General features: G+C 49.7%; 1 protein-coding gene across 28 annotated transcripts in view; it reads left to right on the plus strand.

Annotated features, from left to right (window-relative positions):
- The first annotated feature begins 13858 nt into the window (after positions 1-13858).
- ZNF384 (zinc finger protein 384) overlaps positions 13859-22120 on the plus strand; it is a 33954-nt gene continuing 25692 nt past the window's right edge. For 4 of the 28 annotated variants that reach the window (XM_054812253.1, XM_054812287.1, XM_054812374.1 and 1 more), the window contains exons 1-7: positions 13859-14085; positions 14617-14665; positions 15340-15493; positions 15579-15768; positions 18440-18506; positions 18656-18896; positions 19232-19562. In XM_054812253.1, the coding sequence (XP_054668228.1) occupies positions 15716-15768; positions 18440-18506; positions 18656-18896; positions 19232-19562 (692 nt within the window). In that variant the 5' untranslated portion in view covers positions 13859-14085; positions 14617-14665; positions 15340-15493; positions 15579-15715. Of the gene's footprint in view, positions 14148-14233; positions 14441-14616; positions 14666-14728; positions 15494-15578; positions 15769-15804; positions 16842-18435; positions 18507-18655; positions 18897-19231; positions 19563-22120 lie in introns of those variants that run through there. The other 24 variants (XM_054812252.1, XM_054812249.1, XM_054812363.1 and 21 more) reach the window with 21 other exon arrangements.

Consider the following 22120-nt stretch of genomic DNA (forward strand, 5'->3'; position numbering starts at 1 on the left):
CCTCCATCACTGAGGAAGACACAGACGTCACTCCAGCAATGCCTTAATCTTCTATTAAAAAAACCAGAAAAGACATAGTGAACCACCAAGTCTGCTGTAACTCCCATTTTATCCCTGGCTCATGTAATCCACTATGACCTGGCAGTGAAGTATTTCATGCAAGGATTTCTGCTTTGGGCAGTTGAGTGCAGACGGGTGCCTCGAGGCAGGGATGGCTGGGAGCTGCGCACCATGTCCCACGGCTGCTGGTGTCCAGGGCTGGTGGTGTCCAGGGCTGGCGGCGGCAGGCAAGAGGTGCTCCAAGGCAGATGCCACTGGTTCACTGTAGCACCCAGCCCACGGCTGCCCTGGGAGAGCTGCTGTCATCTTTCCCCTTGACAGCTGCTCCTGGGGCATCCCTTTCTCTCATCCCCTTGTGCCATCCTATGCCTGGCTGGTCTCATCCAACTGACTGCCCTCTCTGGGAAAGAGGTGAATGATGGGCCCTGGCTGGGTACTAAGCCTCTGTTAATGAAGATGTGCAAAGACAGTGGAGGAGCTGGCCTCAAAGCTCCTAGTGCCCAGCTCACAAGGGCACACACTCCCCTGGGCTGCAGTGCGCAGGAGCCCTCTTTTGCTCATCAGAAATCCCCTCGGATTTGTAAGACACCCAGCCGTCACCTGAGGCAATGGGTCCTGGGCCTGCCTGTCACATGCTGTCCCCTCCAATTTCTGTGCTAGCTCTCTACTTGCTGGAGGCAGCCGGGATGTGCATCCTGTGCTCCCTGGGTAATTACAGCCCTACAGCACTGTCCCCAGGACACCATCCCCACAGTCCCAAACAGTCAGCATCATTTCCAGGTGAGCCTCGGGCACCCGGCTTGGCTTGTGCTGCATTAAGAGCAAAGTCGTTATGAAAATGTCCTGCAATTGCATAAGAGAGGACTGGCAGAGAGCTTCTGGCCTGTGGCAGGCAGCCCCATTGCATACTCTTGCTCACAGAATTCCAGTCCCAAAACAAGTTCAGTCTCTGGCCTCACTGCTGCTGTTGAAAGGCTGTTCCAGATCCTTGCACTGGCAGGTAGGAAGCTCCTTCTAATTTCCAACCTCAGTGTACCCATGGCCCAGCCTGTGATAATTCATTCTTGTGCCAGCACTGTCCTCAGGCTTGAATTCAATGTCAAAACTCTTTGTTAACACAGAGTTAATGTTGCTTGGTGATAGCTCATTCCTTCCCAGAACATTGCGTTCATCAAAACGCAAACTTGTGGAAAAACAGGACATTTAGAGTTAAAGTACATGCCCAGGCAACCTTACTTCTGCTCCTTCTGAGCTGGCAGCTGCCGGAGGGACTGCCAGCTCTCCATCTGCATTCACTGTGTCAAGTATAAAGCGTTCTGTGATGACCAGAGGGAGCATTACCTGGGACACGTTACAGGACTGCGAGCACTGGAGAGGGTGAGCAAGGAGGGGAGAAGCAGTCCTTTGGGGGCAGACAGGGGGGCATGCCTGACTCCCATCTCCGTAACGAAAGGCAAAGTGTTTCTGCCCACGAGATACCCAGGCCCTTTCAGTGCAGCACTTTCAAGGACAGAAGGAGACAATATGTGATTAGGATGTCCTGGGGTAAAGATTTCACCAGGTTCTCTCCGCTCTGCAACAACAAAGGAAAAACTTTCTGGCAAGGGTGAGCTGATAAAAATGCAGCCATGCAGCATCAGTCCTCTGGGAAGAATACCGCCAGTGTTCACTGAGAGCATGCCCCGACCCACTGCACTGCAAAGTCACTGGGGTGGGGGAGAGCCATCTCCAGCAGCAAGTTTAGCTAGCCCAGCAGATTCAGCTCTACCACAGCTGGGGAGGACTCGCGCGATTCCTGGCAGCATCAAGCTGTTTGCCCTGTCGTGCAGTTGCAGTCATGCTGCTGTGCCTCAGGTGAAGGATGCTAGGAGGTTGCCATGAGCTTCAGCCCCATCCTGGGCTCTCCATATTAAGAGCAGGGGATTCAGGCCAGGATTGCCAGCAGAGCCGCAGAGATGCACAGCACACAAAGGGCCAGGGACAAAAATTTTGGCAATTTTAATATGTGGTGATTGCAGATGCTTCAAGCACAGAAGCTAAGAATGGCCAGAGGGACTCCCTCTCTTCACCTCTCCCTGATTATCCATGCTGCTGCCATTTCCAGCTCACCTTCCTCACTGCATTAAACCATTAGTGCTTTAGAAACTCCTAATGTTTCAAAAAGTTTCTTACAGCCTTTGCTGCTGCATATGTATTTCCTAAGCAGTGCCTTACAGGAAGTTCAGTATGAAGTGCAGCCACAAATCAGTTCCTGACCTAGACAGGCTGCTCAGCATCCTTCTGTCCAACTGCTGGGCTCCAGCAGTTTTGGGGTGTCAAGCAGCATTTCTTAAATGCATCACCTAATTTCTATAGTGTTTTACATGTGGATTGTACACAGGGCCTGACCTCTGCCTAAAATGGCCCCCTTGCTGACCCAGAAGGGCAGCTGGCCATGCCTGCCATAGCAAGCACATGCAGATGATGGCAGCTGAGCTGGGGGAAGCTGGGACTGTCAGCTGGCAGGCCTGAAGGGCTCCACTCCAGAAAAAGGAAAGAGGGAATGAGCACAGAGCGATTTCTCAGGTGGCAGCTGCTCCTCAGACAGAACCAAAGGCTTCTGTGACAGATGCCTGCTCTGCCTGTGAGGCTGGAGGAAACAAAGCCCCAGGTGACTGCGGTGCTGAGGGAGTCCCTGGAAAACACAAGCATCCTTGCTAAAATGAGGCCCGGCAATTATGCAAAAGATTTTCTAGGAACTCTTGAGCATCTAGGTGAGACCGAGAAATGCCCTGAGGATGTGGAGATCATCGCACCAGCCTGCCTGGGAGGAGGACCTCAGCCAGCCGAGTGGGAAGGAGGCACCTGAACCTGCAGAGTCCTGCCTGCTGCAGCTCTGGACTCACCTGCCCCGACCAGGGACTCACTGCTTCCGATGAGGGATTGGGCAAGAAACATATGCCCCAGGGTCCCACACCCCTCTGGGTGGAAAACCTGGCAACTTCTGGATTCCCTAAAGCCGTATTTGAAGTTAGAGGTGATTCCACCTGGAGAAACAGTAAATAATCCAGGAGCTCAGCTTTTGGGTCTATGAAGAGGCTCCAGGAACAAGTTTGTAGCTATTGTTACAGCTTGGATAGTGGAAAACTACTCAGAAACCAGACTGCACTGTGGAGTGCGAGGAACATGAAGATGAAGCATACAAAATGAGAAAAGGAGAGTGCTCTCTCAAACAGACAGAACACACTCCCAGATACAGGCAGCTGGATTTGCTTGCCTCCAAAACAGAAGAACCACATCAAATCCTGATGGGATGCACCCACAAGTGCTGAGGGAGCTGGCAGATGTCATTGCGAGGCCACTCTCGATAATCTTTGATCAGAGTGACTGGGAGAAGTACGTGAAGAATAGGGGAAAGAAAACATCACTCCTATCTTCAAGAAGGGTAAGAAGAACGACCCGGGGAGCTACAGGCCAGCGAGCCTCACCTTGATCCCTGGGAAGGTGATGGAGCAGCTAATCCTGGAATCCATTTGCAGGCACATGAATGACAAGAAAAACCTCAGGAATAGTCAGCATGGATTCACCAAGAGGAAATCATGCTTGACCACTTGATAACCTTCTAGGATTAAATGACTGGGAAGCAGCTTTGCAGAAAAGGACCTGGGGGTCCTGGTGAACAACAAGTTGAACAGGACCCAGCAACGTGCTCTTGCCACAAAGAAGGCAAATGGTATCCTGAGATGAATTAGACAAAGTATTCCCAGCAGGTCGAGGGAGGTGATCCTTCCCCTCTGCTCAGCTCTGGCGAGGCCACACTGGAGTCCTGTGTCCAGTTCTGGGCTCCCCAGTACAAGAGAGACATCAGCATGCTGGAGAGAGTCCAATGAAGAGCTGCTAAGATGGTTAAGGTACTGGAGCATCTCTCCTATGAGCAAAGGCTGAGAGAGCTGGGACTGTTCAGTCCGGAGCAGAGAGGGCTCAGGGGATCTTATCAATGTATATAAAAACCTGAAGGGAGGGTGCAGAGAGGATGGAGCCAGGCTATTTTCAGTGGTGCCCAGTGACAGGACAAGAGACAATGGGCACAAACTGAAACACACGAGGTTCCTTCTGAACACCAGGAAAGACTTTTTTACTGTGAGGGTGACCAAGCACTGGCACGGGTTGCCCAGGGAGGTTCTGCAGTCTCCCTCCTTGGAGACGCTCAAAAGCCATCTGGACATGGTACTGGGCAACTGGCTCTAGGTGGCCCTGCTAGAGCAGAGGGAGGTTGGACCACATGACTTCCACAGGTCCCTTCCAACCTCAACTGTTCTGTGATTCTGTGAAACTGCTTACTAGGAATGGGCCCTGAAGTGTGCCATCCCCCAGCCGTGCCTGGGCTTTGTCTCAGGTGGTAGCAATAATAGCTCAGTTGGGCCAAAACTGCAGCAGTGGTGTGACAACATGGGCGGTTGCAGGTCCCTGCTCGGCCCTGTGTCCTGGGGCTGGGTACTCTGTAGCTCAAATACAGTCACAGCTTCTGGGAGACCACCTCAGGAGATGGCAGGCTGGGGCTGTCCGCAGTTGCGCCTTCTTGCAATAAGGGCAGGGTGACTCCCCATCCCAAATGGAAGTGGAATGAAGGAAGGATGGGGTTGGTATGGGGAAGAAGGACATGATGGCAGGAAAACTGTAACTTGCTCTGCTTCTCGTCAGGAACTGTCCCCTCCAGCCACATGGCTACATGCCTTGCCTGCTGGGGAAAAAGAAGTGTCAGGTATGTGATACAGGTTGAGAAACAGTGGAAAACTTGCAAGATGTGCTGTGACTAGGTAACACGACTGCTGCTGAGCTTAGCTCTTTGGGAACTACAGCATGAGGACAATGATGAAGTAATCCTGGGAGATAGGCTGTCTGCGGTACAGTGAGAGGAAGCAAGGCAGCTGGTGAGTTTTCCCTGATGATGTTGTAAACGCATCCGAAAAATTACTTCCCTGAACATTATGTTTACCTGAAACGTGGGAGCCCTGCCCAAAGGGATCTGCTCTGGACACTGGGAAAGCTCTGGGATACAATACAGGGGCAAAAGCTGCTGAAAGCTGAAAAGCTGCCCAGAGTGACGCAGCCCAAATCTGTTACTCTGAAAACCTCTCGGTGTGTCTGAGTCCATAATGAATTCCAGAGGGGTTCACGGTGCACAGGCTTGATGCATCCCTGATGTTACAGACTGTTAAAACACTTGTAGCAGACCATCCTTCCAGGCTTTTAGCACGTACCCAAAGGGCTCCTGGCAGACCCTGTTATCCCCAGAAACCCAACAGCAGACTGCTTGTCTAGCACTGCATTTTATCCTGGATGGTTTTACCTCTTCAGCTTGCCACAGCCCCAAGCCCCTCTCCCCCAGCCCCTTTCTCATCCCTGTCAGGCAGCAGCTGCACATATGAACTAGCTTCCCCTCCAATGCGTGCTTCAAACCTGAAAAAACCCTTCAACGTCAATTCATCAGGAAGATCACGTCAAGCCCATCTAACCTCGCTCTCTGACAGGGTAACTGGCCTAGTGGACTGGGGGGGATGTAGTAGATGTGATATGTCTTGACTTCAAGGTTTTTGATACTGCGAAAGGCATGAAGCTCTCATAAACAAACTATGAGAAAAACCCCTACAGTTAGAATTGCCAAAAGGTGCACGCAGTTTCCAAAAAGTGAATGCAGCTCGTTTGGGGAGACTGTACTGTCAGAGTGGAAAGGTGCTTTCCAACAGGGCCATGGAAATCGGCAGATTCATTTTCATTAGTGAAAGTTTAAGCTGTGTGGTAGGAAAAGCTTTTTAAGTATCGAGCAATAAAATGCTGGACTAGATTGGCCAAGGGAGCCCTGTCACTACAGGCTGTTGAGAACAGGTTCAACAAATATCTGTCAGGGATGAGTTGTGCTTACTTAATCTTGTCGCTGGGTCGGGAGGATGAATTAGATGATTGCCCGAGGTCTCGTCCCAATTTCATTTCCCCCAATTAAATTAAATAAACCTCAGAAATCATTGGTAGAAGCAAGCTGCAGCAAGCTGTACTCACTGCGTCCCCCGAAGTCAGGCGTTAGACCAGCACTAACCACATCCAGCTCTAAACCAGGTTCAGGACCTATCACTCATCCCCCTGATGCTGAAAACCAGCACGATGAAACCCCTTTTGGCTCTGCTGTCTGCACAGGCGTGTGTAGTGCATTTCATTCAGACAGACTTTTGTGTATTTCTCCAAAGAACCAAGCCTCTTCTGAGACGCTGGGTTTAAAATTTCCTTCCTCAGAAGGCTTATGGGAGCAGGCGTTATGTGGGAGAAGCTCCATGCAATCGCCTGCATAAAGAACACAAGGCTTTGGACTGATGTCTTACCCTTTAAGGAAAAACTCTTTGGAGGATGGAGCAGGAAAATGTGGGCTTTGCGGGCCTGTGTTCAGCACCTCTTTTCTTATAATGCTGTGCTTGTTGTGCTAACCTGCTCTGCCTGCCAAGGAAGCACAGCAAATTGCAGAGAGGTAAATCTGTGCAGCCTTAAAAAGAGCCAAACTCGGAAGAGAAAAGGACTGCCTGACTCAATCATGGCTGAGCGCCTTCCCTTCTGTAATGGCTCATTTCGCTGGGCACATCCCCGTATGAAAAATGGATTTACAGAGAGAGGTTCACCCATCTCAGCCTTTTGCTAAGCTAAAGAAGCCAACCCCTCTCCACGTCCACTCACACAGAGAGTAGGGGGAGGCATGGAGACAGACTCTGTTATTCTGGCTCTCCCACACTGCTGCCAGCCCTGAGCCCATTTCCGAATATGGGTGACAAATTGTATATAGCATGCTACATAAGATTAACGTAATGATCTCTTTAAGGCTGTTGTCTTTGTGATCACGTCACATCAGAGCTTTATAATCATCTCGTGAATGATGAATGCACCCAGATCTGTCTTTTCTTCTGCCATTTCTAACCAGTGAATCTCTGTGTGTAAAAGACATTCCTGTTAGCAGGAGCAAAGAAGGGGACCTCACACTTCTCCGCTCCAGTCTGTGAGTAATTCTTCTAAATGCATTTAATCAGCAAACTTCCTTTTCCTGCTGCTTTTTTTGCTGAGCTAGAGCCATTACTGCAAGCAGAATTATTCCCAAGGCCAGTAACATTCCTCCATGGTGGCAGTTCCCTTTTGACTCCACACGTCATCTGCCTTTCCCCAGCATTTTACCCACCTAAAATTCTCCTACTAATTCCTTTCACTTCAGCTTATCTAACTGCCTTCCAGCTTTTACTGTATCAAATGCCCTACTGAAATCCAGCTAGATTAGATTTACTGATTTCTTTTTTTTTCATCCAGGTAAGGGAAAGGAGGTGAAAGAAAAGGATCAAGTTAAGGGCACACAGTGCTTTTGTTGATAAACCCATTCTGTATTTGATTCCATTTTCCACTTACTGCTGTAGCTTTAATTTTGTTTTCCTTCTGTAATTCGTCCTTAACCTTATGCTCTATTGAGACTAGACTAATGGGTTTGCAGCTGCCCAGAGTACTTTGTTTTCTCTCCTCCTGAAATATAGCTCCCTTTTTCCAGCCCTGGCATACTTACCCTGAATTTGATGGATATGCTGCAAATCTTCGCTCCCAAAACTGCAGTTTCCTCAGCCAGTTTTGAAAAAACACAAATATGGAGGTGAGCTGGTGAGCTCCAGTCTTGCTGTGTGATAGACCTTCTCGAGTTTTGCTTCTGCCTAAATAGAATAATTTACTGTTGTCCACCCTTTCTTCTATCCTCTTCTCCCACCTCTTTCAGCATCATCCCTCTTATTGAGAAATGATACGAGGCAGCTGTAAAGACTCAGAGGTGCTTTAGCAGCACTGTGGTGAGCACTGAAGGTGGCGTGAGGAGTGCATCAGCCAAGCACCCACCACTCTGCTCTCCTGGTGGATTAAATGCTACAGGTTAGGCTAGCGGGCAGGTGCATTTCTCAAAAAGGGGGAACTTACGCAGTGATTGTATAACTCTGGAATGAGAACTGAGATCACCTGAAACTCGTTACAGATTCCCTGACTGTACAGAAACACACAGACACCTAAGCCAAGAATGTAAAGGAGTTATTAAAGTTTCTCTGCTTCTGAAAAGGTGAAGGTAGTGGTGGGGGAAAAAACTCCTAGATCCTGCAATATAGCGTTCAATGACATTTTGGTGACTGCTGATATTCAGAAGAACATGGATGTCACAGCTTAGGGAGTCACACCCAAAACCAAACAGGTCCTGCTGTTAGGAGATTCACCTGTAGCTGGAACAGAAGATGGTCAAGTAGGGCTACAGAGGGTGGCAAGCCAGCTGGAGAAGAGATGTTCATGCAGAAGGGCTTTACAGATGCTAATGCTGCTGTCAACATAGATGCATTTCCACAGGGCCAAGCAAGCATACTGCCCTTCTGGCTTCCAACATTATGGAGACCGCTGAACATTGGCTCATGGCAGATCAGCAGTACAAAATCACTGATCTGCAGAAAAAATCAGGTGGGAAGGGAAGGCACCTCCAGAAGTGTCTAGTCCAATTCAGAGGGCTCTAGTCCAATCCTCTGCTCACAGCAGGGTAACTTCAAAGCTAGACCAGGTTTCTCAGGGCTTTTCTCACACAACTTCTAAATATCTCCAATGGTGGAGATTCCTCAGTCCTAGGCATCTGTTCCACTGCTGAGCTGCTCTCAAGGGGAAGAAATTTTCCCTTATATATGTTCAGAACACCCACTGTTGCAATTTCTGTCCATTGTTTCCTGTCCTTTCACTGTACCCCCTTCTCAGAGTCCGGCTGTGTCTTCTCTACTATTTAGGTTGGAGCAGCTCCATATTCTCTACAACTTTCCTTTAGGTAGGAGCAGACAGTGATTAGATGCCCCGTTGACATTCTATTCTCTCTTGAGCAAACCCAGCTCGCCCAGCCTTCTCCTCGCACATTGTGTGCTCCGGCTCTCCACTGTGGGGCCCTTTTGCTGGCCATGCTACCATGTCAACACCTATCTTGTACTGAGGAGCCAGTCTGGGACATAATCTTCCAGGTGGGGCCTCACAACTCTCAAGTGGATGGGAATAATAATTTCTCTTGATCTGCTAGCTACACTTTTGCTAACGCAGCCTAAGCTGCAGGGATCCTTCATTGCTTGAAGGGCTCACTGCTAAATCATGTTTAAAATGCTTCTTGAGACTTTTTTTTTTTTTTGGTGATCTGATAAAATCCATTTTGGTTTAAGCCTGTTGAGGTTATCACCACAGAGAAGCTATCACTCCACTGGAACAGGTTTTGCCTGTGCATGTGTGGTGTGCTTTGGCTGTGACCATGCAAGAGAGATCCCCTTCAGGCACTTCCGATGTGGCTGTGTTTTTTGCCCTGTGCTGAAGGTCCTCAGGCACAGCCCCTCTGGCTGTCTTGACACATCCAGTGATCCTTTTTCCTCCTTCCAAATTATGGGATTTGTATTGATGGCACATTGGCCAGAAGGTTTGGTAACTAATTGCCCTTACTACAGTGGCCAAATGAACTCAGTCTGTAGCTAAGGTTGATCAATCTCGGGTTACCACGTTCCTACCCAACAGAGACCCCCACGCCCCTAGTTCCAGAGTAACCTACTTCTTTCAGTGAAAAAGCAGTGGATCGTTGTTGCATATGCTTCTAATTCCAAAGTCTGTCCAAGGTATATGGTTTCTGCTCCTTGCCTGCAAGAGAGTAGATGCCACTAAAATGGAATGATTCAGGCAAGCAAGCATGTGCATGATAACACACACTATAACTCTCTGTTACCGTGTATTTCTCAAACCTTAAACAACACTAACCAGAGAAGTTACCAAGCAGGGGAAGATGCAATTTATTTCCGTGCAGCGGAAAAAAAGCCAGGAATGATGTGCTGAAATGCTCTCTGCTGTGTGCTGCCAGGGGATTTAATCAGCCGATTGCCAAAGAGATGTCAGTTCCCTGAAAGAGTGAGGACAACACGCCTTGCTGAGAAATGTACTCACAAGATTAAAATACCAGCTTCAGGATAAACCTAATATTGTCCCACAAGCAGATAAAAATTTAGGCAAGAATGAACAGCCTCCATCCTTAAAATGTCTGTCACTACATCATCACACCTTCCAAGCCCATCTGTCCATCTCTGCCTACTGCTCAGGTACGCCCAACTAATTCAGGTACCACTGGAGGCAACTGACTGAACACATCAGCCCAGGTCTTCCAGCCCTAGAAGCCAGCCAAGCAGGATCCCAGGACACAAAGTACCACCTGTATTAATGGGATGGCCACAGTGACCAGCGCGGTTTACACAAAGACAGCAGACAAAAGCTGTTCAAGCACAGACCATACAGTGGCAACACAAGCAGATGGTCTGTAGTCATTACTGAAGGTCCAGGGGTGGGTGCCTTGTGTTAGGGTGGTGAGGAAGGAGAGACATAAAGAAACCAGGCGGGCTGAAAAAGAAGGGAAAAGCTGAGGTGGGAACGTGACAGTCAGATGTGACTGTGGAGGAGGTAACAAGGATGGGAGATGGAGCAGGCAGCCAGCGTGGAGGTGTGTGTTTGCCACCCTCCTAGGTCAAAGCTGTGTAGAAGAGCTTGTTACAAAGGTTGTGAGAGAGCAACTGCCATGGTAACTTTGGGCTCAGCTGGCTTTCTCCACACATTTTCTTTTCTGAGCTTGTCAGGAGTTGGTGCCCTCAGCAGGAGGTGGGCACCCGGCTGTGCTACTTGCATGCTTCTGCTCCCAGGAGGGAGGCCCCACTAACGTCCACCTACCACCCCCTCCAGGGCTCACTTACCTCCTGCAGTCACTTTTACGTTGCTGCTGGCTTATTTTCTTGCTGCACAATCATAAACCTCTCTGTCGCCCCCTTTCCAGCCACCAGCCTGGGCTGGCAGTGCCGCTGTGCGAACCCCATGGTTGGTGCAGCGTGGCCGCTCCTCCTCGCACAGCTCCGAGCCCTGAGATGGCACAGTCTGAACAACAAGAAGTTGTATAGGCGGAAACTGTACCGAAGCTGAGTTTTCGAAAGAAATGAGCTGGTCTGGAAGCAGCCACTGGTCCTGGGGGTCTCTGCTACATGCATCGTGCTACTTGCCCAGGGGCCGGCTCTGGCCAAGCTCACCCCTGTACCACCCCCAGCATCAGCAATTATACACGGGCTTTTAACTGTCGCAGTCCTCAGCCAAGCCCAGCTGGCAGATGTTATGAAATGCCAGAAGCCCTAAGCGCATACATGTGGGATACGGGCACACCTCACTGGGAAGAAACCTGCGGTGGCAGCCAGGATGCTCTTCATTGGTGCAGAGAAGAAGCAAGGGCAGGCAGGATAAAGTAAGGGGGGGGCGGGCAACAGAGAGCTGGGAAAGAGGGCGTAGAGATCAGCTGTACTCTCCAGAGATGCACACCCGTATTTCCCTGATTTTGCCTCCTCCTAAGGAAAGGAGATAAGAGAAATCAAGTGTCTGTGACAGATGTTAGTCACGCTGCCTCACGTGCTACTGAAGGGTGCTCGGCAGTGCGGGGTGGGAGGGGGAACAGAAAACTCTAGGCACGGTAAGAAAAAATTAACCACTTTGTCCCACTCCTCATCTGGCAATTATGACTTTTCCTTGTCCTGTACAGGGCATTTTGACAAGGTCTCTCAGTTACCAAGCCTAGGTGAGCCCTCGTCTTGGAGGAGACTCTTTGGTCTTATTTCTTTCTAGGCAGCATGCAGAGAGGAAGAAGGAGAGCCAAGAGCCTACAGGGGACTCTGGGGCAAAAAAGAGACGTGAGTGCCAGGCCAGAGTTCCTCTTCCAAGGTATAAGATTGAATACATTTGCTGCGTTGCAGAATGAAGAGAGAAATGTCACCTTCAGAGGTGATCTGACAATCACAAAAATAAATTACATAGAGGAGGAAAAAAAAAGAGATGAGCATTTGTGAATATTCATGAGCAAGTCAAAACCCCCAAATTAACAAGGAAATTAATTTCCAAACTGATTAGGCTGCCAACTCCTTTTATTTAAATAAATCAACAATTGCCTTCATGTGACTCCTGCTGAAGAACGCAGAGCTAATCCTGGCTCCTCCCAGGAGGAAGTTTTGTGCTGCCTGGGATGACCAATACCCCAGCACCTTCTGGGGACAGGCAGGCACTGCAGCTCCAGCCGCCTGCCTCTCAGCCGCCAGGAGATTTCCCTTTGCCCACTGCTCCGGATGTTGCGGTTTCGTGATCGCCCAAGCCAATCTAACCGCTGGCTGCTATAGTTGTGCTCTCCCTGGTCCCACCCTCTTACTCATGCTGGCTCTGAAAAAGCTGTTCCAGCATGCCAAGCTGGCAGAAAACTCATGCAACAATTAAAAAAAAAAAAAAAAAATTCTCCCAAGTCAGAGCATTGAAACGGCTCAGCCAAATGCCCAGTGAGCAACATGACAGGTGAGGAAGGTAATCTAACCTGACTTGGGAGGTGGGTCCACTGCCAAAGTGAGCCCTGCTACGAGTGGTGGAATGAAGTAGGCGATATCTAAAGGTGTCTTTCCACCAAAATTGTAAGAGTGTAAGACAGGGCAGAGGTGCAACAGCCAGCTTGGCTTGGCGATCTTGTGGGGTGCCCCCACTTTGGTGTAGGGGTGATCACCCAGCCTGGCTTAGCAATCTTGTGGAGTGCCTCCGTGTCATCTTCTCCAGGAACAGCCCCCCATACCTTCCTTCCCCTGCACCATCGCCAAGGCTCAAGGGACTGAATGCTGCTTCAAGCGCAGTCACTCACGCTGTGCAGCAACACGCCTGGTAGCGCCAGCACACGGGAGACAGCGGGAAACTGCCAGCCAAAACTTAGGTGGGTTGAATCTGTGAAATGAAATTCTCAATGAGTGAGAACAAGGGTGAGTTGCAGCCCCCTCTGGGGTCAAGTTGTGAATGGTTACAAATATAAAAAAAAAAAAATAGTATTTGGGTGTGGTTACATTGAGCCACTGGCTTGCAACCGTGGAAAGAGGGTTATGCCGCTCCCCTACGCCTGGCCTCGCTCTCCTGTTCCCTGCAGCGCTTACATGACCGAGGTGGTCCGGTTTGCCGACCTGGCAGCAAACCAGCTCGCTAAAAGTCCTTTCTGTTGGGTTAGCATGATGACGGTGTTTCGCGCTCGGCCAGGGAAGCGCTAGGGCCAGCGCAGGCGAAGGGGCAGGCAGGGACGAGCCTCTGGGTCAACTCGTCCCTAACAACCCCGCCGCCCCACCGCGCCGGGCTGGCTCGGCAGCCAGACCTGACCCAGAGACTCCCTCCCGCGCTGCCACGGGACGTGGCTCCGGCAGGCCCCTCCGCAGAGCCACCGGGAAGCCGGGCCGAGGCGAAGCCGTCGCTGTCTGCCAGCTCCGCAGGCTGAAGCGCCTCGGAAGCAGCCGGCTGGGCAGCCTGGCCGGGGCGGGCAGCCGTCGGCTGCGGTGCAGGAGGAGCAGGCCGGGGGATCGCTACTGCGCGCACACCCTCACACGCCCGCCCCAGCCAGGAGCCGGAGCGGAGCCAAGGCCACCAGCCCGCAGGTAGGCGAGAACGGCGGGCCGGAGCACGGGCCGTGAGGCGCTGGCCGGGGGGTGAGGGGGAGGGACGGGAGAAGCGGCGGCCGAATTATTCATGAGGGCTCATGAATATTCATCAGGGCGGCAGTCCCGCACCGCGCACGTCACGCCGGGAAGGCCGCCTCGGCCGGAAGCGGGCTCGCGGCCGGGCTCGGGGAGGCCGCGCGCCCGCCCCCGCCGGCACAGCCACTTCCGCCCTTCCTCCAGCCCGGGTTCCCCCCCCCCCCCGCGCCGGCACCCCGCACTTCCGGTAAGCGCGCGCGCGCCCGCCTCTGCCCCCGCCGCCCTGTCCCCGCTTCCGGCCCGGTCCAGCCACCCGCGGCGACCCCGCTGAGGGGAAACCTGCCCCGGGCCGGTGGCCGCCGCCGCTCCGCCTCTTTTTCAAGCGAAGCCGCCGATGACGCCGTTCCGCTCTAGTCGGCGCCCCGGAAGAGCTGAGGCGCGCTCCGCCCCCTGATCCGGAAGCGACTCGCCGCTCCTCTTTCCGGTGAGGAGGCCGCTGCCGCCGCTGGAGTCGGGGTCGGGGTCGCCGCTGGGGGGTGGTGCCCGGTAATCTGCCGGGTGGCGGGTGTGGGGGCGGGGGGACACGGGGGAGCGGGACTTCCGGGGCCGAGGCGATCCGGAAGCGGAAACGGAGGGGGGCTGTCTGTCTGTCTGCTCGTCCGCCCGCCTGTCCCTCCGTCCCGGTGTCGGGTGCAGAGCGCGCCCGCGGGCTCCGCCGCGGGGGAACAGCCCTCCGGGCCGACCCCGTTTCGCCCGCCCCGCGCTGCGGGGGGCGACTGGGCGGCGCGCCCTGTCCTCGGCCGCCGCCGCCGTGTGCGCTCGGGGCCCCGCGGGGGGAGGTGGGTCCGCCCCCCCCCACACATCTCGGCCGGTCCCCGCGGGGAGCGCCCTCCTCCGCTCATGGCCGCTCCCCCGCGGGCTGGACGCGGCCGGCGGCTTTGGGGGCCCCGCGTTGCGCCGCCCGCTGTCATGCAGGGCCCCGGGCGCCCCCGTAACCCTGGCGGTTTATTTGCAGAGACGGCCCTGGAAGGAGGAGAGATGCAAGAGGAGGGAGAGTGAGAGGGGTAAGGAGCTCCCGGAGCTGCGTGAGTGACCCTCGCCCCGGGGGCTCCCTCCGGCCGCACTGGGAGGGGACAGGATGGGATGGGCCGCAGGTCCCGGCGTTGGGAGCTTAAAGTCACTGGAGTTCCAGGGTGTGGGAGTGGGGATTGACTGCCTGGAAGGAGCTGAGGCACAGGGTATGTCCCCTGCCAGGCACCTGTTCCAACAGAGGCTCGGTCGGTTGGGGTGGAGGCTACACATGTGTCAGAGAATGGCACCAAAGTTCTAGCTCTGGTGTGTGGGTTTGGGCTTCGGGACTTTGTCCGGCATGTTTGGGGTATTTCTGGAGCACATCCAGATATACTCGTTCTAAAGATCTAGCGGCACTTGAACTTTTTGGTGCTTATGAGCTTTGTGGAGGCATTTCTGCATTTGATCTAATAGCCTGCGTGGCCTTCGGCATCCTTAGTATTTTGCAGCAATTAAGCGTAAAAGCTCCTTGTTATTGAACGGAGATCTTGGGCAGACATAAACCGACATTGTAAATCATTCCCGAGTGTCATACTCAGGGCCTTTCGTCAACTGAAAACTCTACACCGAATAGAAAATAAAAGCTAGATATCTGGAGAATAAAGAAAACCATATTAAAAGTCAACCTCTAAATACCTGCATATCCAACCTTGATTGTGCCTTCCAGAAACACAGCCTCTACCTCACCGTATACTTGCACGTGCTTTTATCTGTGTGTTTGTGGTTAAAGTGATGACCTGCAAAGAAGTTTAAGTCCAGCACGTTAAGTATGTGATTCTGTGAAGTACTCTGAGATCTAAACTCCAGATTCCTTGTCCCTTGTGAGTTCTCTGGTTCACTCGGTTGTTTATTTGGTGTATGTACATTTGTGGTCTGTACATAGAAGGTGTTTTTGGTTTATATCAGGAGGGTACGTTGACATCTGTCTGATACTAGACTGGTGAATAGGAAGAAGGTCCCATCTCTGGCCTGTTTGTGGAAGCTGGGATGATGAAGGCACTGCAGTGGGAACGTGCTGTGGTACAGGGTTGAAGCTCCAGCCCATGTCTGGTAGTTATAGAGCAATTGGAAGGGTTACGTGCAGAGTTCTGGTAAAGTAAGTGTGAGCAGTGTTAAAGTGGGGGCTGCGAATAGGGGTGCATGTTTTCAAAATATTATTTAGCCTAAAAGCGGGATAGGGGAGGGACAGCTGTGGGTGTTAGGGCAGGAGTTTGGTGGAGGAGTCTTATCTTTGTTTTCTCCCTTTGGAAGACTGGCTTGCTAGTGAGATTGCATGAAAGCTTCAACTCTTACACCATTTCTCCTTTTCTTCCACATTCTTATAACTTCATCACACTTCAGCCTTTCAAGCCAAAAATTTTGAGGCCTGATGTCTGCTCAAGTATGAAGATTTCTGGATGGGGAGGTGGCTTCTAAGAGACTTTAATGAAAACAATGTAGTCATCTTTTGAGAATCAATAGAGTTTTATTTTAACTTGCACACTCTGTAAACTGGGCAAACAAAAGTTAGGTGCCCTGTGAAGTTCTGACAGGGGACTGGATGGAGACAGGAGGCCACTAAGAGCCCTTGCCTGTGCTAGTCTGGATTTTAGAATCTGGAAATGGAGTTGCCTTTCATAACTTGTACTCTTTAAATAAGCAAGCTGTTGTAAGATTTTTGTTTAAATTGGCACCTTTCTGTTTAACTCCTGAAGTTCACAGTTGAATCCAAGGGAGCCTTGGACAATTACAAAGTTTATTTGGAACATGCGTCTGATTATTAAATGAGATTTTATGTTTTTACAGAATCAGCTTCACTTTGATGTTTTTGATGTGGAAGCTAAGCAAATAAGGGCTTATTTTAAAAAGGAAAAGCAAACAAACAATCACCCAAACCTGACATTCCAAACAAAAACCTTCCCTTAATTCAGGTGCTGCTCAATTGCAAAAAATGCATTATCTCTTCATATGTGCCCATCCTGTGAAAGAAAAAAGTCATGTAATTAAGTGTTACATACATAGGGCCTTGCTGTGGGCAGTGTACTTGATAATTAATTTGGGTCAGAAAAGAAAGCAGAGGAAGGAAGGGAAGAGTCTTGCCCCATCAGATTCTGATTGAATCACAGCAACGTAAATCCAGAGTAATTCAGTCAGGCAACTGGCAGTCTGACTGCATGCCACCGATGCAAGGTAAATAATTCATCCTTAAGTGTGTTTATTGGTTGATTTGTAGTGAGTAAGGCAGGAATACTTGGCTTTGCTGTTGCACGAGCAATTCATAAAAACAAAATTATCAGGTAATTTGGTTCATTTAAATACTGCTTCTCTACATAGAGGAAAATTATCTTTGCGTTTTGGCTCAAGCACAGCAATTCCACATGTATTTATTCTGCCCTAATATACTTCTGGAAAGTAAGTGTTTCATGCTACTTGGGGCATGCTCCTCAGCTTATCTGATGATTGAGATAGGCCCTTCAGAAACAGTATTTACTCATTAATTCAACTACTGCCACATCATAACAGAAATAGGAGTGGGACAATTTGCAGGTAGCTGCATGGGAAACCTACAATGCTTGCTTTTTTGAAGCAGTTTGTTCTGCCAGATGTTCTCTGAGCATAGTTTCGATCATGTGTATTTTACCTACCAGTTTTGCCATATGTGTTCAGGAGTAGGTGCATCTTCTGCTTTAGGAAATATTCTTTTGTTAATTTATTTAGTTTTTGAATAGCATTTTCACAAATGTAACAAACTTTGTCTGCTAATGCTATTACACAGAGTAATGTAAGGATTAGAATGGAAAGGGCTTCTTCAGCCCCTAAAGAGATTATACCTCTGTCTTCAGAGGGCTATCTTTTGGTGTCTTAACTGCTCCTCTGACTGCATGGAGAGTTGAGATGGAGCAGTGGGCACTTGACCAGGGACAGAATCCTACAGAATCTTGTCCCAAAGATGGGAATGAAATGGGCAATAGAGAGCTGTGGCATGATCTCACTTGGAAATAGGGTATCTCAGAGCAGGGTAGTCAGGTTATTTTCCCACTGCCTAGTCTCACTGGATGAGAGTGGAGGATCTTGTCTGTCAGGAATATTGAGTGATATTTCCCAAGAGTGGGGCTGGGGTGGTCAGAGCAGAGAGCAGCAGGAAGTTAGGAGCCCTGAGTTTGACTTCTTGGTCTGCTGTGGCTGTCTGTTATCTTGGGCAAGTCTGTTTCCCTCTCTCTGCCTGTCTTTCTTCCTGTGTAACACAACGCTAATGTCCCCTTGCTGCATCATCTGGGTCCTTAGTGTTGAGCTGGGGTGGAGGGACAGGCAAGGTCCAAAATTTTCACTGCTTGTGGGGCCAGACTGTCTATGACAGTGAAAAATGGTTTTCAGCTGTATTTGCCTGTTTGCAGATGCACAGACTTCATCATTTATGCCGTGTACTTGGGTGGATGATAATTGGGGAATTTTTGAGGTGTTCTGGGTTTGTAGTCAGTCCATTTTTTATTTTTTTTTGCATGGAGGACTATTGGGCAAGAGGCATTTGAGATGGGCCCAAGCCTGTGGGACTAGCAGACACCTTTTTTCCCTGAAAATAATTTTTGGATTTGGGCAGATAGCTCAGAAGTGGGGAGAAGTTGCTCAAGTAAGAAAGGGGAGATTAAGGAACTGTCACAGCGTTAGACTGAGTCAGTTCCATGTTGGAGTCCCTTTGGGTTTAATGTTCTTTTTGTGTGTCTGTCTGTCTCTCTTCTCCTCCATTCCTCTTCCCTTCCCCCTTCTTCTTCCCCCCTGTGCCCAGCTAGGATGGAAGAATCTCATTTCAACTCCTCCCCGTACTTCTGGCCAGCAGTGCCCACCGTCTCGGGACAGGTAAGGTCTTTGTCTTCCAGCCCATTATGTTGGTCTTGTTTCCTGGTAGAAGTTCATGCATAAGTGTTTCTGTTGCATTTCTTGCTCAGCAAACTGCTGGGAGAAGCTGTGCCGGGGTATTCTAAAAGCTGTTCTTCCCACCCGTTTAGATTGAGAACACCATGTTTATTAACAAGATGAAGGAGCAGCTATTGCCCACAGAGAAGGGCTGCAGCCTGGCTCCCCCCCACTACCCTGCCTTGCTGACGGTACCCACCTCTGTGGCCCTACCCACTGGTATCTCCATGGACTCGGACACGAAACCGGAGCAGCTGACACCACACAGCCAAGCCCCTGTGACTCAGAACATCACCGTGGTACCAGTGCAGTCTGCTGGGCTCATGACAGCAGGTAGGAGACTCCAAAGACTTTGGTGACACATGAAGGATATTCTGGGATGGGGGAGTGGAGGGTTCTGGAGAATTCTTTTCAGGCTGTAAATTATTCCTAGCCGTACTGATGGTGTGGACTGCCTTGGCACGGTTTCAATGTGAATCTCTAGGCACTCCGTATGTCCACCTTCTTTTTGGAAGTTTGACTTCCAGCAGCGGAGACTGGGAATATGTAAGCTACTCTTCTGTTTGGGTTGTAGTCAAAAGTAGGTGTATAAAGTTTGCTTCTGTGCGATAAGAAGGTTGGACATAGAGATGTAATAACTGACTTCCTCCACCTTTCTTTGTCTGCAGGTCCTGGTCTGGTGATAACTTCCCCATCAGGTTCCCTGGTGACCACAGCCTCCTCTGCCCAAACCTTTCCCATCTCGGCTCCTATGATTGTCTCTGCACTACCCCCTGGCTCCCAGGCAGCCCTCCAGGTGGTTCCTGACCTGTCCAAGAAAGGGACAACCACCCTCTCCGAAGGTGGTGGGGGTGGTGGGGGTGGGGGAGTTGCCCCCAAACCACCCCGGGGCCGGAAGAAGAAGCGATTGCAGGAGTCGGGGCTGCCGGAGATGAGTGACCCCTTTGTGCTGTCAAACGAGGATGATGAGGACCAGCACAAGGATGGCAAGACATACAGGTGGGGAGCGGGGTTAAACCTTGACTGTAACATTGCATGGGGAGGGGGTGTATTTAACCCTTCAGAGGGTTACATGCGGAAGAGATCTCTGCCTTTTCCCTGTAGAGTTCCCAAGTAGAGAATCTTTCAGCTGCAGGAAGAGTTGAGTTTTCCCTCTAATCAGAAGTGTTTGCAAGCTAGTGGGTTGACCCAAAACTAAGGATCTCCTTCTTAGTGGTCAGCCTTGATTTCCTGAATATACAGATGTTAATGTTACTAGGTTAGTTAACGACCGGGATGTTATGGAGGCTAAACCATATCCTTGATGCCACAGCCAGCTAGTATGGCTGGTGCAACTGGAGCACTTCTGGTGTAGCTACACCTAGTGTACCTGGGTGCTCCTGAATTAGGACTCCAATCCGTCCAGTGTAAAGACTACAAACTGGAGGCACACAGAGCACGAAATGAACTGTGGTGATAGTGTCTGCTCCTGTGTGCATTGCCCCTTGTGATCTCCTCCTATTTCAGCATTCCCAATAACACAGGAAAAAAAATTGTATTTATTTCTGAATTAGGTATAAGGGTGTTTCTGAGCCCTAAGAGTATCAGATAAGAGGGGGGAGAGTTCTGAGCCCTGAGGTTGGGTTTCTGAGCTTGGATGGATGTGGCTTGAGTTTACAAGTGAGTGGTGGGAAATGGAAAGGTTAACTAGGAGGGAATACTTAAACCAGAGGATAAGGAGTGCAGGTGTTTTAGAGAAGATGGGAACAAACCGGACAGAGCAGACAAGTGCTGGGGAGGAAATGTGAGGTCTGTTTTAGCTGGGAAGGAGGAGCATATATGGGTGATTTAGTGATAGGTGTTTCTGAGGGATGATTAAGATCAGTAAGAGGCAAAGTAGTAGCCAGATGGAAACAGAAATAGACGATGGTCCCTAGCTCCTCTCACTTCTCTGCTATGTGCCCATCATCATGCCTCAAACACTTTCCCTTTTGCCATCCTAGACCCTCTTTTTTTGTACAGATTTAGTTATGTTTCTGGAATTAAGTCATAACGATGTGAAGGCATCAACACAGAATCAGTGCATCCATCCCAGGCACTGTTTCATTTTTAACTATAGCATTTTAAAAATGTTTACATTTTTAAATCAATACAGTTAAATGGGTACAAAACCAGAACTTGGATCAACCCTTTTATTCTCTTACCAAATGTCCCAGTTCTTCCACTTTGAAAATATAATCAACGTATGGTGAAGAGGGGTGGGAGTGTTAGGTAGCTTGCTATTTGTAATCCCACCATTTATTTTGGGCCTTAGCCACAATTCCACACTACTCAAGCTGCTTACAGTCTGGGTTGCTAATTAGGTTGTTAAATATGTATTTACAGGGGACACAATTGGCAGTGAACACTAGAATTAAAGCTGAACCAAGGCTTTAATTATAGCTCCTTGTTTACTTGTAAGTTTGGAAAAAAAATGCCCAAGACCAGGTGGAGTGACTCAGCAGAAACTTTATGAACATGCATAGTCTGTGTAACAGCTCATGAAAAAAGACTTTGCAGGAAAAAAACGAATGAGTTTATGTGTAGGACAAGTAATCAGGAAGATTTTTTGTCTTCATGTTTAATTTGAGTGTGATACCTCTGCCTCTTCCTCCAGCCTCCATCCCAAGCAGGCCTCCCTCTGAGCAGCACTAGGGTGCTAGATAGCTAAATTGAGATTTATTGAAGACCATCAAGGAGTACTTCTGCCCTCCTTGGGTTCTCTTCTTTGGCTGATGCTTTCCATGTGCAAGTTCAGAACTAAAAATAATTGTTGGAAAAACAAAGGAAAATACTATCTTCCCTTGGAGCTGTGGGAGAGAAAACCTTTGTGAAATACAGTAAAATTGTTTCTCCATAACATACATATGAATAGCATTGCAAGCTTAAACTTTGAGAACTCCTGAGTTCCTTCTGCATTCTAGAGGATTATTTGGGTAGTTCCTGTTACTACAGTATGCAGACATATCCTAGCTAAATTAAGACTGTGGGTGAGGTTCATCTCCTCCTGCACCCTTCTGCGGCTGGAGGAGGAGTTGCTTGTGGCATTCATATGTCTACGTTTATATGATTTCACTGACTCTTATGATGATACGCTGAGGACAATCTAGTCAGATGCCTGAAAGGAGTTGTATTTTATTGATCAATATGACCTTTTTTTTTAAATACCTAATTCATAAAGCCTGGGATTATTTTGTTGAATTTAATTATCTTTCAGTTTTAAGGGGTTTTTTTGAGCTCTCTGAGCTCTTGTCCTTAGTGCCTGGGCAGGTGGCTGATTTCCCTAATTCCTCACTCTTGATGTATTGGCGAAGACAGAGTAAGGCCTTGAATGGGCAGCACAGCAAGACAGACTTGGAAGGAATTGGAGCACAAAGGTGATACTCGTATTGTAGCACATCCCATTCTCTACTGAATATAGAAATTCCTGCTTCAGCCAATGGCAGCTGTTTTGCCGCTGCATCATGTCTAGAAGTCAATTAGTAGTCTGCTGCAAAAGTGGTGCAAGAATCTTTGTGACTAGATTTTTCTTTGTAAGA

This window comes from Grus americana, chromosome 1, assembly GCF_028858705.1.
Source record: "Grus americana isolate bGruAme1 chromosome 1, bGruAme1.mat, whole genome shotgun sequence".
Taxonomy (NCBI): Eukaryota; Metazoa; Chordata; class Aves; order Gruiformes; family Gruidae; genus Grus; species Grus americana.